This window comes from Camponotus vicinus, unplaced genomic scaffold (genome assembly GCF_025532165.1).
Source record: "Camponotus vicinus isolate PSW18456_S1 unplaced genomic scaffold, iyCamVici1.0 SCAF_4, whole genome shotgun sequence".
NCBI lineage: Eukaryota > Metazoa > Arthropoda > Insecta > Hymenoptera > Formicidae > Camponotus > Camponotus vicinus.
The window spans coordinates 19,467,335-19,482,001 of NW_028141976.1; the positions used below are offsets into that span (position 1 = coordinate 19,467,335).

At 31.3% G+C, this 14,667-nt stretch overlaps 2 protein-coding genes and 1 pseudogene across 18 annotated transcripts in view; 1 reads left to right on the forward strand and 2 right to left on the reverse strand.

The window, feature by feature from the left end:
- The window catches only part of Nmdar2 (glutamate ionotropic receptor NMDA type subunit 2), a 303,165-nt gene that overhangs the window by 237,779 nt on the left and 50,719 nt on the right, over positions 1-14,667 (forward strand). The gene's annotated exons all lie outside the window — the stretch shown is intronic.
- Positions 1,217-2,645, reverse strand: LOC145970866 (peritrophin-48-like). The gene is made up of 2 exons (XM_083097893.1): positions 2,554-2,645; positions 1,217-2,395 (listed from the first exon to the last, which is right to left on the reverse strand). Exons 1-2 carry the CDS (start codon positions 2,558-2,560, stop codon positions 1,383-1,385), a joined length of 1,020 nt encoding a protein of 339 aa, XP_082954019.1. The 5' UTR covers positions 2,561-2,645; the 3' UTR covers positions 1,217-1,382.
- LOC145970865 (alpha-galactosidase MYORG-like) lies at positions 8,214-11,990 on the reverse strand (annotated as a pseudogene). Its single transcript, XR_014438645.1, has 6 exons — positions 11,914-11,990; positions 11,562-11,729; positions 10,404-11,332; positions 9,504-10,022; positions 9,218-9,374; positions 8,214-9,030 (listed from the first exon to the last, which is right to left on the reverse strand). The product of XR_014438645.1 is annotated as an alpha-galactosidase MYORG-like (transcript).

Below are 14,667 nucleotides of genomic sequence, written 5' to 3' on the forward strand. Positions count from 1 at the left end.
TTTTCTTAAAAATAACTATGTATTTTCTTTACACCAATTGATTCCTCTCATTATTTTGTACATAAAAGTATTAAGGTAAGATAATCGAAAAATGAATATTTTACCAGATATTTTATGGTTTATGTAAAATTAAGAAATTATTTCAAGCCTCATAACTCGAAAAGTACTCAATGAAGAAATACTTTATTATAGTGTTTTGGAAAGCTCTCGAGATAAGCTACAAGAATAAGTAACAAAAAATAGGGGGTTCCATTTAAGAAATTGAAGGTGACCTTCACGTGACCTTCAAACGACTTTCCAAGGTCAAACCAATGACGCCATCTTATGGCCCCCTTCAAGCCATACAACTTTTGTCGGAAACATTTCTTTCTAAAGTGCATAGTTTATGAAATATTCAACCGTTCCGGAACTTTTTCCCATCACTGTATATATATATAGTGTATATATATTGTGTATAACTTACATAGAATATTTTCCACGTAACACGTTGTAACGCTGTTTTTACGCAGCTTGTTACGCGTACGATTGTTACGGCGCCGCGCGACAGCGAGTATCTATGACGCGCAATACGAGAAAGAAAACGCAAGAGTATAATGCCTTAGTGTGCGCATACATGTATACTGACGTATACTATTGCACGCGAAATGGAAGAGAAGGATGGTACGAGATTGTCTCTCCTTGTCACACAAACCGATTCTAGCGCCGTCTGTCTCGATATCGAGCAACTAATCTACGGGCCTGTTTTACTCTCGTGCCTCGATGTCGCGCACACACACATATGCACGAAAGTCTAATTAACCGAAACCTTTTTTATTAGGCTTCTAAACTCAGTTCTAAAAGTTCACTTATATTCCTTCATGCAATCTCTTCCGGGAAGCTATCTTATTTTGCACATACAAACTGCAAAACTTTTATATTAAGCAAATATTGTTACGACTTGATGCTAGAAGCCGATAAAAAAACTGTAATTTTTCAATTTTCTTGGTTTTTTGATATAAAACCCGGAGGTTCCCGGTTTGTTTTTATATGTACTTTAATCGTGGAGAAGTATTTATTATTCCGTGCAACTAATAAAATGTTTTGGGTCTAGTACATTTTATGGGAATCCTTACATAAATCTTATATCTGAATTGAAAGTTTAACCATTTGTATATCCATAATATGGTATCAGAAGATCGATTTGATAATAAAATTTTAGGAAACAATCTTATTGTTAGATTATATATATACACACATCAGATTTATTAAAATATCTTAGCAATAGGAATAATACATTCCTACAATATGGTAACACATTTCTAATAAGCATTACAATTAATTCTTCGTACTATATTTTCGTTACTATACTTTTAGCTTCTCTTCTTACTCTTCAAAATTGATAGTTATTTAGTTAACCAGTTGTCCCAGGTATTTTGACATTTGGGACTAACTTTTTTCGCTTCTTCGCATACCTGATTCACGTAATCAAAATATTTGCCCCAAGCGCAAATCTGTAGTTGCTTCTTATCCTCTATGCACTCGTAATACAATCTGCAGTCACATTCGTGACGCCATAATGTGGGGACATCATCTGGACACTCGCCAGGTATTATAGGTGTAGGTGTAGGTGTAGAGTTGCATTCATCAGCTTCTCCCTTTATACATTTCTGTTCTGTCGAGCTAAAATATTGACCTCTCTTACACTCCTGAGCGATCCAGCCTTCATTTTCGCATGCGTAATATTTTTTACAGTTACACTCGTGTTTCTTCTTTTCGCCCTGAGTACACGTTTCGTTATTTACCGGACAAGTGCCTTTTACGCATTCCGTCGAATCTATATCAAAGTAGTATCCTTCCATACATTCTTGCAAGACCTTCTGACAGTTTTTACATAAGTAGTATCTATTACATTGGCATTCGTGTTCGCTAAGGACACCTTCTTCACATTCGATTTCTGCTGCCTTGCAATTTTTCCCTGGAATGCAAATTTTTCTATCCTTGTCAAAAAATTGTCCGTACGGACAATTGTGCAGAACCATTTTTTTCTCTTTGCATTCGTAAAATTTAGTACATACGCACTCGTGCGGAAGTAGATCGTCATTGTTAACACATTCGATTTCCTCGCCACTCCCGGAGCTACCCCCATCATTGCAGTCGCACTCCGAGTTTTCGGGCTTAACGCAACCTTGCCATTTGTTACTAAAGTATAAACCGGTCTTACAGGTTTTCAAGATCTTTTCTTGATTTTTGCATTCGTAATAGTGACTGCAATCCTTTTCGTAAGATATCAATTTCGGCGGACAAGGGTCCGCCGCCGGACATTTGTTCTCTGCTTCAAAAGTAGAAGATTCATTTCCAGCGATCACATATGCGGCGGCCTGAGATGCCAGGAAGATAATGGCGATTAAGTATATTTCTGTGTCGAACAAAAAATATTGGGATCAAATTGACTGTTACAAGTGAAAAAATCTATTATTTACATATAAAATTCGGATTCGTACAAAAAGAAATCTTGAGAAGTATCTCAATCAATTTTTCATAATCTTATTCTAGAAATTCATTAAACATGCTCACCCTTCATCGCCTGTCAGTTGCTTTATTCGTTCTTAAAAAGAAGAGAATATCGTATCGTATATAAATATATCCTATTAACACGTCACTGTGATTCGTTTATAACTGTCCGAATTAAGGCGTATCCGCTTTTATAAATATGCATGGCGTTATCGCAAAAATCTTATGTTGCTTTATCGCAAATACAAGGACAGATTATCACATCTGTTAAAAAAGATTAGCAGAACTGTACTTATTTTTTATGGAACCCTAAATACATTTTCTCTAATTCTCATATAAATTTGCATAGGTCCACAGAAAAAGACTATCATGTGTTTTTCATAAAGATATAATAAAATATTTATTTTTGAATTAATAAATCTAACACGTTTCATACACAAATAAATTATTAATTTAAAAAATTTGTATAAATATTTTATAAAAGAATTACAATTTATACCAACATTTTCATATACCATAATATTTAAAAAAATATTTTCTTGATTTCCTTTATTGATTTGTACAATAATATAATTCATTTAAATCGCAAACTTTACTATAATTTTGTGATTTATCGAAATTTTTTAACTTGCAAGACATTCATCTAACATCTAGTAGCATTCAACTAATGCTTATAAAATATGTACGATCTTGATTGAAAATGTATTCTTTTTTAGAAGAAAGGATTATCAGTCTTATTACTCCGAAAAAGATATATTGCACAATAAAGCAATCTTTTCGTAATAATCATAAATTGATAAGTTTATGAAACATGAGGAAAGGAAAATTGAAATTATATTCATATATAAATTTGATTTCAATCAAGATAAGAGAAAGAATATTATTATATATATTCATCGTAATTAAAAAATATAAATAATGCATATATTAATTTTATATTAATTTTCGTATTACAAATGAATTTTGATTTAAATAGTAATCGCGATAAAATATTTTATCATTAACTCCTTTTAGATACGGTAAATCCATAATGTGAAATAATTCGCAATATTATTTATCGAAGTATTAATCGACTCATGGCCGATGACAAATGATGATAATAATAGAAAGATTAAAGTATTAATTCGTGATTCTCGGTTATAATATCATATCTATGGAAAAATCACAATTATACAATTGTGTGTATCGAGAAAGTAGAGACTTTTTAAATGAAATACTCGTGCGTAAATAGTTTCTAGTTCTTTTCAGTTCATTTTATTTATTAATTCTTATGATAAAGCAACATAAGATTTTTGCTAAATAGCATTAAATAGACGATTTTAAGATTTGTTAAAATCAAAACTTTATTAGATAAATTTGTTAAAAATTTGTTATAAATTTGTTAAAATATTTCAACTTGTAGCAGATTATTTATTTATTACTTGTTAGATTTATTTTTTGTTAAATTTGTAATAAATTCGCTTGTTAGATTCGTAACAAATTTATTTTCATTTATAATTGTTAAAAAACTTATCATTGCAGACAAAGATAAATTCATCATATACATATGTATAATTATCGAGAAAATTTTCAGAGATATGTATTATATTGAAACTTTTATTTCAAAAAAGAAAAAGAAAAAATGACAAATATTTCTTTAATATATTGTATTTTTCTTTGGCTTAAATTATATATACATAGGAATATACTACAGAAAAAAAATATTGTTATTATAAGCATATTATTTCTTATCGAAACTTATCGTATCGCTGAAGTATTTTATTTATTATAAGGAGTTGCCACATTATACTCTTGATAATATCGTAACAATGAATCGAGATATCGCCAAAATAAAATCTCAACTTTTCACTTTGAGATTTTGTTTTGGCGATATCTCGATTCATTGTTACGATATTATCAAGAGTATAATGTGGCAACTCCTTATAATAAATAAAATACTTCAGCGATACGATAAGTTTCGATAAGAAATAATATGCTTATAATAACAATATTTTTTTTCTGTAGTATATTCCTATGTATATATAATTTAAGCCAAAGAAAAATACAATATATTAAAGAAATATTTGTCATTTTTTCTTTTTCTTTTTTGAAATAAAAGTTTCAATATAATACATATCTCTGAAAATTTTCTCGATAATTATACATATATGATGAATTTATCTTTGTCTGCAATGATAAGTTTTTTAACAATTATAAATGAAAATAAATTTGTTACGAATCTAACAAGCGAATTTATTACAAATTTAACAAAAAATAAATCTAACAAGTAATAAATAAATAATCTGCTACAAGTTGAAATATTTTTAACAAATTTATCTAATAAAGTTTTGATTTTAACAAATCTTAAAATCGTCTATTTAATGCTATTTAGCAAAAATCTTATGTTGCTTTATCATAAGAATTAATAAATAAAATGAACTGAAAAGAACTAGAAACTATTTACGCACGAGTATTTCATTTAAAAAGTCTCTACTTTCTCGATACACACAATTGTATAATTGTGATTTTTCCATAGATATGATATTATAACCGAGAATCACGAATTAATACTTTAATCTTTCTATTATTATCATCATTTGTCATCGGCCATGAGTCGATTAATACTTCGATAAATAATATTGCGAATTATTTCACATTATGGATTTACCGTATCTAAAAGGAGTTAATGATAAAATATTTTATCGCGATTACTATTTAAATCAAAATTCATTTGTAATACGAAAATTAATATAAAATTAATATATGCATTATTTATATTTTTTAATTACGATGAATATATATACAATAATATTCTTTCTCTTATCTTGATTGAAATCAAATTTATATATGAATATAATTTCAATTTTCCTTTCCTCATGTTTCATAAACTTATCAATTTATAATTATTACGAAAAGATTGCTTTATTGTGCAATATATCTTTTTCGGAGTAATAAGACTGATAATCCTTTCTTCTAAAAAAGAATACATTTTCAATCAAGATCGTACATATTTTATAAGCATTAGTTGAATGCTACTAGATGTTAGATGAATGTCTTGCAAGTTAAAAAATTTCGATAAATCACAAAATTATAGTAAAGTTTGCGATTTAAATGAATTATATTATTGTACAAATCAATAAAGGAAATCAAGAAAATATTTTTTTAAATATTATGGTATATGAAAATGTTGGTATAAATTGTAATTCTTTTATAAAATATTTATACAAATTTTTTAAATTAATAATTTATTTGTGTATGAAACGTGTTACATTTATTAATTCAAAAATAAATATTTATTATTATATCTTTATGAAATACACATGATAGTCTTTTTCTGTGGACCTATGCAAATTTATATGAGAATTAGAGAAAATGTATTTAGGGTTCCATAAAAAATAAGTACAGTTCTGCTAATCTTTTTTAACAGATGTGATAATCTGTTTTTGTATTTTGCGATAACGCCATGCATATTTATAAAAGCAGATACGCCTTAATTCGGACAGTTATAAACGAATCACAGTGACGTTAACACGTCATTTTAGAAATTCATTAAACATGCTCACCCTTCATCGCCTGTCACTTGCTTTACTCGTTCTTGAAAAGAAGAGAATATCGTATCGTATATAAATAAATCCTATTAACATAGGATATATTTATATACGATACGATATTCTCTTCTTTTCAAGAACGAGTAAAGCAAGTGACAGGCGATGAAGGGTGAGCATGTTTAATGAATTTCTAGAATAAGATTATGAAAAATTGATTGAAATACTTCTCAAAATTTTTTTTGCACGAATTCGAATTTTATATGTAAATAATAGATTTTTTCACTTGTAACAGTCAATTTGATCCCAATATTTTTTGTTCGGCACAGAAATATACTTAATCGCCATTGTCTTCCTGGCATCTCAGGCCGCCGCATATGTGATCGCCGGAAATGAATCTTCTACTTTTGAAGCAGAGAAAAGCTACAATTCCGCATCTCGAATTGATGGCGGCTACAATAGCGGTCAGACTTACAACCTCTGTTATTAAGTCTCTAACGCGAAAAAGTTCTAGAACGATGTTTTGGTCCGACTCGACTACAGTGTTGGCGTGGATCAAACGCGACATGCAATGGGGAACGTTCGTTCGAAACAGAATAAAAGAAATACGCGAGTTCAGTAGACAAGAGGAATGGAAATATGTACCCTGGGATTTAAATCCTGCGGATCTTCCGTCGCGTGGTTGTAGTCCCGCTCAGCTAGTACGATCTGAGTGGTGGTTAGGCCGCTCATGGCTTTATAAGCCAGATATAGATTGGCCCAAAGGAAAGGGCGACTTTGTCGAAGAAGAAATAAATAGCGAAATTAAAAAGTCAGCTTTAGTATACACAATTAGCACGGAAACTACTACGTTTAAAGTCGATGATTACTTTTCGTCTTATAATAAGCTAATACGTTTTTTGGCATGGATGCATAAGTTTCTCTTAAATAGGAAAAAAGAGATCGATAAAAGAAAGAAATTAAACGACGATCTTGATATGCGCAAATTATCTAAAAGAGCATATTTATCTGGAAAAGAACGAAAGAGATTATACTTAACTTTCGCGGAAATAAGAGCAGCAGAAACTAGATTATTTAAATATTTACAAGACCAAATGTTTACGACTGTAAAAGGTAAAGAAAAATTATCTGCCTTTAAGATAATGAAGAATGAACACGACATAAGTGTTTGCAAAAACAAGATAATTATTATTACAAATAAAAACAATTAAATAATTTTCGTAGGTACAATTTAATAATTTTTTTAATTTTACATGTCAAATTTTAATTTTTTCAATAAAATTAGGTAAAAGGTTTCAAGGACCAACGCAGTGGTGAAATATATGCAAAAATAGAACGGTTATTACAATTCAATAACCATATGAAAATGTTTATTTAATTTAAACATGACAAACGCTGCGTTTTGATCCAATTCGGATCCTTTTCAATATCGAATAACAAAGTGAGTAATAAACATAAAAATAAAAACAAAATTAACAGTCATTGGTAAAATGTAAATAAGTTTCGGAACAACGCAAAGTCGAAAAAATCGGAAGCAAATATACGCAAAGTAACGGAAAAATTCAAACGATCAATTAAAAAAGAGCGCAACGCATTAACGGTAATAATCGGAGTATCGCAATAGAAAAACCGAATGCAAACCCCGTACCCCATATCCTCAGTGTGCCACAAAGAACGCGCTGCTCCACTCGAAAAGAAAAACCGAAAAGAAATCCCACATACCAGTCCACGATCATTTCCAAAATGAAAAAGGAAAACAGTCAAAGATGCATAAATCGATGACCAGTTGGAAACTTAATGGTCCTTAATATGTGTAATTAAAGGCTTAATTAAGGTGACACTCTAAAAAAGAAAAATAGACAGAGCAATAAATTAACAAACAATCCGGAAACTAACTATAAGAGAATCCTTCATATAATGTAAGACTAAAGTTAATCTAATAAAAATTACATACCGGTCTCTAAATTGAAAGTGGTCTCAAATTAAAAAAAAAAAAAATCACACGAAGAGAGAGCAAGTTAAGAACAACTTAACGTTCCAATCAATAGAGCCGAACTGAGGTATATGGGTATCGCGTATAGCCAAGTAACGTGAAGCATCAAACAAAGGAGAGGGGGGGAAAGAAGGAAGAAGAAGAGCAAAAAGTCACAGAAGGAAAGAAGGCAGAACAAAAGTCAAAAGAAAAATTTTCCAAAAAAATCAATGCGAATATTTCTTTATAATAGGCAAATACAGCTTATCTAAGAATTCGGTATCACTCTGAATGTTAATGCTATGATTCTGATTAGAGATATGCAACATCTCTGCAATTAATCTCTTTTTATATCTAGGCTCCTCATCCAAAATGGAAACATTCTCCCAATCAAACTCATGACCCTTCAATCTATGAAGGGACACAACCGAGAGAGAACCAGAAGATTTATTAATATCAGAACGATGTTCTTTAATTCTGGTCAGTAACTTCCTTTTAATTTGTCCCACATACGAAGCATCACAGTCTAAACAACTAATTTTATAAATAACATTCACGTGATGGAATTTAGACACCGGATCCTTGTACAATCTAATAAGAGATTTTAATTTGTTATTAACTGTATATGCCAATCTTCTGTTCGCATAACTTTTTATGTTAGAAATAAAACCTCTTGGAAAACTTGAGGAAAAAGGAATGGTGAAGAAAGGAATAAAAGAGGAAGGGGATTGAGTAATAACCGTTCTATTTTTGCATATATTTCACCATTGCGTTGGTCCTTGAAGCCTTTTAACTAATTTTATTGATTTTATCTAACGGACCTTTATTTCATTATATTATTTTAATTTTTTCTTTTGTATTATTACTGATATTTCTTAAAGTACGGAAGTGTGTCTAGGGGAGCAGGATAGTTTCTTATCCATTTCGGTCCGTTAATGATCGTTTCACGATCAAGCCATATTCCCGCAGGAAAATAGATATCGCGACTGATGGCACCTTCTTGAATTACCGGAGCAACGAGTATAGTCTCTCCAAGAAGATATTCTGCAACCCGATTAAAAAGTAAAGTTTAATTACGTATAATTTATAGATCATATATTTATAAATCATACTTTTTCTCAAGTTACTATTTTTTTCACATATGAATAAATTTTCACAGATAAGGAAGAAAAATGAGAAATTATTTATTAGGTTTGGAATATATTATGCATGTATAATATTATTAAATTACCGTCATTAATTTTATGAGCTTCCTTATTAGTCGGGTCGACCCACCAGATAGGTGGATTTACGGGCGTGCCTTTGGTGATAGCCTGCTGCATAGCGTTTAGAATTTCTGGCGTCATACTAGCATGCAAATCGGTATATTTCTTACAGATGGCAATGGTCTGAGAAAATATAGATAAGATATTATTATCTCAGAATAATATTTTGTAAAAGAGTTAAATTAAATTATATTCGACAATGTTTTTATCTCTCATTGCATTTTATCTATTTCAAATAGAATTTTTCTTTACTTTCTTGTCATAATGCCACGAAGGAATATTGCAACGACGGCATGAAGACGTTAGCTTGTAGCCATCTGATAAAGAGCTCTTTAGGTGGATATTCCGTATCGTTAAGTGAACCGTCCAAGTAGCCATTACCACCGATCATGTCTGGCAATACGTAAACATATCCATTGAGATTCATCTGCAGCAGCGTCGTGATTAGCGTAGGCAGGCCATTGTTCCATGTCCATCTACTGTCTTTGTCGATCATACGAACGAATACCGGTAATTCCTGGCTGCGCCATCCTACCCGTATTTCGATATAATCATTGAAATTGGTGGCTAGCGTCTGGACATATTCTTTCGTAAATATTCCCGGTTGCAGATCAAGTGAGCCGCTCAACTTCGCCACCTGTGGTAACCAGGACACTTCGCCAGCGTCGAATTTGAAGCTATCGATGCCAAGTTCCTGAAGAAACTTCAATCGATCTACCCACTACTTTACTGCTTTTGGATTAGTGAAATCGATCATGGCAGCTTCCGCTCCTGAAAAAAGTAGCACATTTAAATGATTGAAATTCGAAGAATTTTTCGAATATCCCCAGCAAACATTAAGCAACAGTTATATAACTGTTATAAATTCTTATTAACAATATAAATGCAATATAACACGTATGTTATGTAACAGGTGTATTGTTAAGTGGGAAATTATAACTAACAGTTATATAACTGTTACTTGGTGTTTGTTGAGATGTTTACATTATCAGATACATTTTCATTAATTTTGCGATGCAATTTAGAACTAAATTATCAAAATAAATTATTTAGCATTTAAAATTGAAATTTTAAAGAGATGCGGAAGGAGAAGAGCAAAGGATTGCAGTGTTAATTAAGAAATATCTTCTTTAAATCGACTGGTGACCTCACCTTGCCACCACGACATCTTAACGCGTCCATCCAGATTTTTGACAAAATAGTTGTTGCGCAATGCAATAGAATATGTGGGTTTGCAGCCTCGATTGATGAACGGATGTATCCATAAAGTAACGCGGAAGCCTTTCTGTTTTAATCGTTGCATCAGAGCGGTGATGTTGGGAAACTTGAACAAATTAAACACAGCGGAACCATAACAAGTTTCCCAATTGTCATCAATTTCAATTTGACTGTTGTGGAATTTATTGGCGATAATCTCGTCCGCGTAAGTCTCCACAATTTTACCAGTTACGTTAGCCTTGTACCTGGCCCAAGTAGACCATATGGGATGTTGAATCATCCTTTCGTCAGGACGACCCGTCGGTTTACCCAAATGGGTTTTAACCATTACTATTGATGAGCAGTCTTCGGATCCAGGAAGACACCTAGTTCATAATTGAGCTGGACGTTGTCACGATGTCGATATGGCGCCTTGTTCTTTGCGATGAGGCATAGATAATTGTCTCGATAATTCTGATCGAGGAACAGCGGATTCGTCTCGTTCACATAGATAGAGACTCCTTTGCTGGATAACCAGTAACGTTCGGACAGTGCCATGTTTGTGTGATGCGTTGGTAGGTACGGCTCTTCCTCATAATACATGTGTTGTATGGGCCAATGTTGAGAACGATGTTGCGGTCCACCGAACCATTGCGTACCTTCAGTAAATTGGTAACAATCGGCAAGCTCGGCGGTGGAATCTGCTACGCGAGTAATGTGGATGGTCTCGTGATCCTTACTTCCAGAAATGGCAGTATGCATAACATTAGCACTTTTTACGCAAAGTCTATTATTACCGCCACAATTCTGCTCAAGCACAAAGGGACTCTCTTGAGTTTGCGGTGAAGTCTTAGTATGAAGAATGTTTATCATGTTCTCGCCGTCTGGAAGAAATATTGCATTCATTGATATAGTTTCTTCATTATGCTTTTTAAAATTTAAAAGATTAAAAATTAAATAATTAAGAATTAAAAAATTAAAAATTAAAAAATAATTGTCCTAATTTATAAAGAGAAATATTAAACATACACTTGTGAGATTGATAAGAATAAGTAGAAAAATTCACTTAACAAAATAATACAAAGGAGATAAAAAGTTATCTATGTAACTCACCATTTTTCGTAAGATTGAGAAAGATGAGGCTTTTAATGACGGTTATTTCAAGAAGGCCATTTTTGATAGGAATTACTACTGACTGTACATTTTCGATTTCTTCGACATCGTCACCGCAAACCAATGCGCCGAGAGCGAACAACAGCAATATTATGGAAGAATGCATCTCTAAAACAAACGCAACAGATATTATTGAATATATATTTTTAAATAATGTAAATGTCGTTTCTTTAAAACGTATAAAAAACATTAGATAAAGAAAATGGTATTTATTTGTACCGTATTTTATTTGTACATTTTAAATATACGTCTTTTTTTCACCTATCTTAAAAACTACAAAAAAATTACTTACTGCTCCGTTCCAGTGGTTGCATCCTACACTATTCTTAAGGATGACTGAATCAGCGATGCTATTCGCATCAATTTATATATACTTGCTCAACACAATAACAAATACTGCATTCTGTTAATATTCCACATGAATTGTGAAAAACAGTAATATCACATATTGAATTGATGATTAAAAATGGGATATCAAATCACTATTTGATATAGATAGTCTCTGATATCCGATTTTTAATTATCAATATCTCTGCAATTGTTTGCGTAAATGTTTCATGGGAATCCCAGGTAGCACGGTCGTTTTATATACGTTTCTTAAACGTATCCAATATTTTTTAACCGTAAAGCATTAATAAGAACGTTCCTATAGAAACGCTTTTAAAACCATAGTTAAGGAAATGTATTTTTCACGTTTCTATAGACAAAATAAAAACTAATTTTTATTAATTTCAAATTAATTTTAAACTATATATGTACATATACATATGTACATACATATACATACACACACACACACACACACACACACACATATATATATATATATATATATAATTATTATGAAAACTATATTAATTTATATTTACAAATATATGAATAAGATTACTAAGAATCAGTATTTCATTGATCTCTAGTAGAACCGCTTATTTTTTGTTACTTTATCTTATATCTCATTAATTATAGTCAGTGGAAGTAAAATTTTACCCCAAAATTAGTAATCGCTAGTTCGTTTGTTTACCGCTACGGTGCGCTATTTTTCTCGTACTTAAGTTTTAATCATGAGGATTATATAAAGCTTGCAAAAGACGACAGATAAAATTAAAAGTATCACTTCGATTTAATTTCTGATACAATCTTAATACAGGAATTTCAGATATTAAATCGATTTTATAAGTCGGACATGTCCGGCGAATAAACGAAAATGATCTGTTCAGTTATATATTAAAGATGTAAAATAAATCATCATCTATTTAACATTCATGTTCTAATATGCATGTAAATATAAATAAAATTTTTAATTTTATACGAAGTAGATAAATTAATATTACTAATTAAAACAGTCCAATATTACTAATTCTTTTAGTGAAATATTATTGATTTACAGTGCTATAATAACTTATAACTGTATCACTATATCAACTATATCAACTGTATATCAGTAACTCTGTTTACTGTTTTCAGTGATAATATACTGATTCATTTTTAGAGAGTGTATATGAATGCATTATTTTATTAATTCCATAAAAAAACAAACGTTTAACGAATAAAAGAAAAAAATGTATTTTAAACGTATTTTAAACATTTTTTAAACGTTTTTTTTATTAGAAAAGAAACGTATCTCTTAACGTTCTTCAAGTGGACATTTTAACCAATCAGAAACGTTTTCAAGAGTCGGTTATAAAACGTTTCGAAGAAACATTTGTGAAACGTTTTTGAAACGAATATGTGCTACCTGGGATGCAGCTGAATATCTCTTAAAGTAAAAGAGATTGGGAAAAATGTTTCAGACAATAGTTTTATGGTTCCGAGGGGAGCAGAAGTTGGTCATATCAATTTAATTGTAGGTGGCGCCACTTTCGAGATTTCTGCATGGCGGCCATTTTTTTAAATGGCAATCGATTTTTTTGTTCTAGTGAATGTTGTAGCTGGCATTAAGATGAATACGGTTTTTTATTTTTTGAAATTGGATCATTTTTCACTGAGTTACAGTGTTCCAAAGTTAATAATTATCTACCGTTACAAATTTTCAAAAACGGCTCCGTTTATGTTTACAACAGAACGGTAGTGTATTCGAACATTTATTAAATGAATAAATTTAAAAGTTTGTGCTTTTAAGCCTGGTATCCGTCACACACACACACACACACACACACACACACACACACGCGTAAATCAAGCACCCCGAATCGTGAGAGGCAAGGGGACTCACGTAAATCAAGCACCCCGAATCGTGAGAGGCAAGGGGACTCACGTAAATCAAGCACCCCAAAGGGATGAAAACCCGCCACGTCCACGTCGTTCATCCTGGGTAATGCTAAGCACGGGAAAATGCGTGTCAAGTAGTCTGGAGCTGGTTAATCATCAAACAGAATCAATCCAAATAACCGATAGAAACAACACACACGCACACAGAGAGAGAGAGAGAGAGAGGGGTGAAGGGCGGTTTGGAGTCACGAAATACGCACACTGTATGGGGGTGGAAGCTTTTTACTTTAATTATTAACTTTGGAACACTGTAACTCAGTGAAAAATGACCCAATTTCAAAAAATAAAAAACCGTTGTATTCGTCTCAATGCCAGTTACAACATTCACTAGAACAAAAAAATCGATTGCTATTTAAAAAAATGGCCGCCATGCAGAAATCTCGAAAGTGGTGCCACCTACAATTAAATTGATATGACCAACTTCTGCTCCCCTCGGAACTATAAAACTATTGTCTGAAACATTTTTCCCAATCTCTTTTACTTTAAGAGATATTCAGCTGCATCACTTAAAATGACACACCCTGTATATGATTTTTTTATACTTTTACTCTTGGAGCAGAAGTTGTTTGCATAAGTTAAACTAAATAATGCAATTTTATTTTAACACGATAAAATAAACCACATGTAGAATATAAAATTAGTATTCTTTTTACGAAAAAATCAAAGTACTATTAATTTTCGAAACAAAATCGATAAGAAAAATTAAAAATTTTTTAAAGAATACAATTGAATATAATTGAAAGCATTATTGTTTGCCTAAATTCAAATAAAATAACTC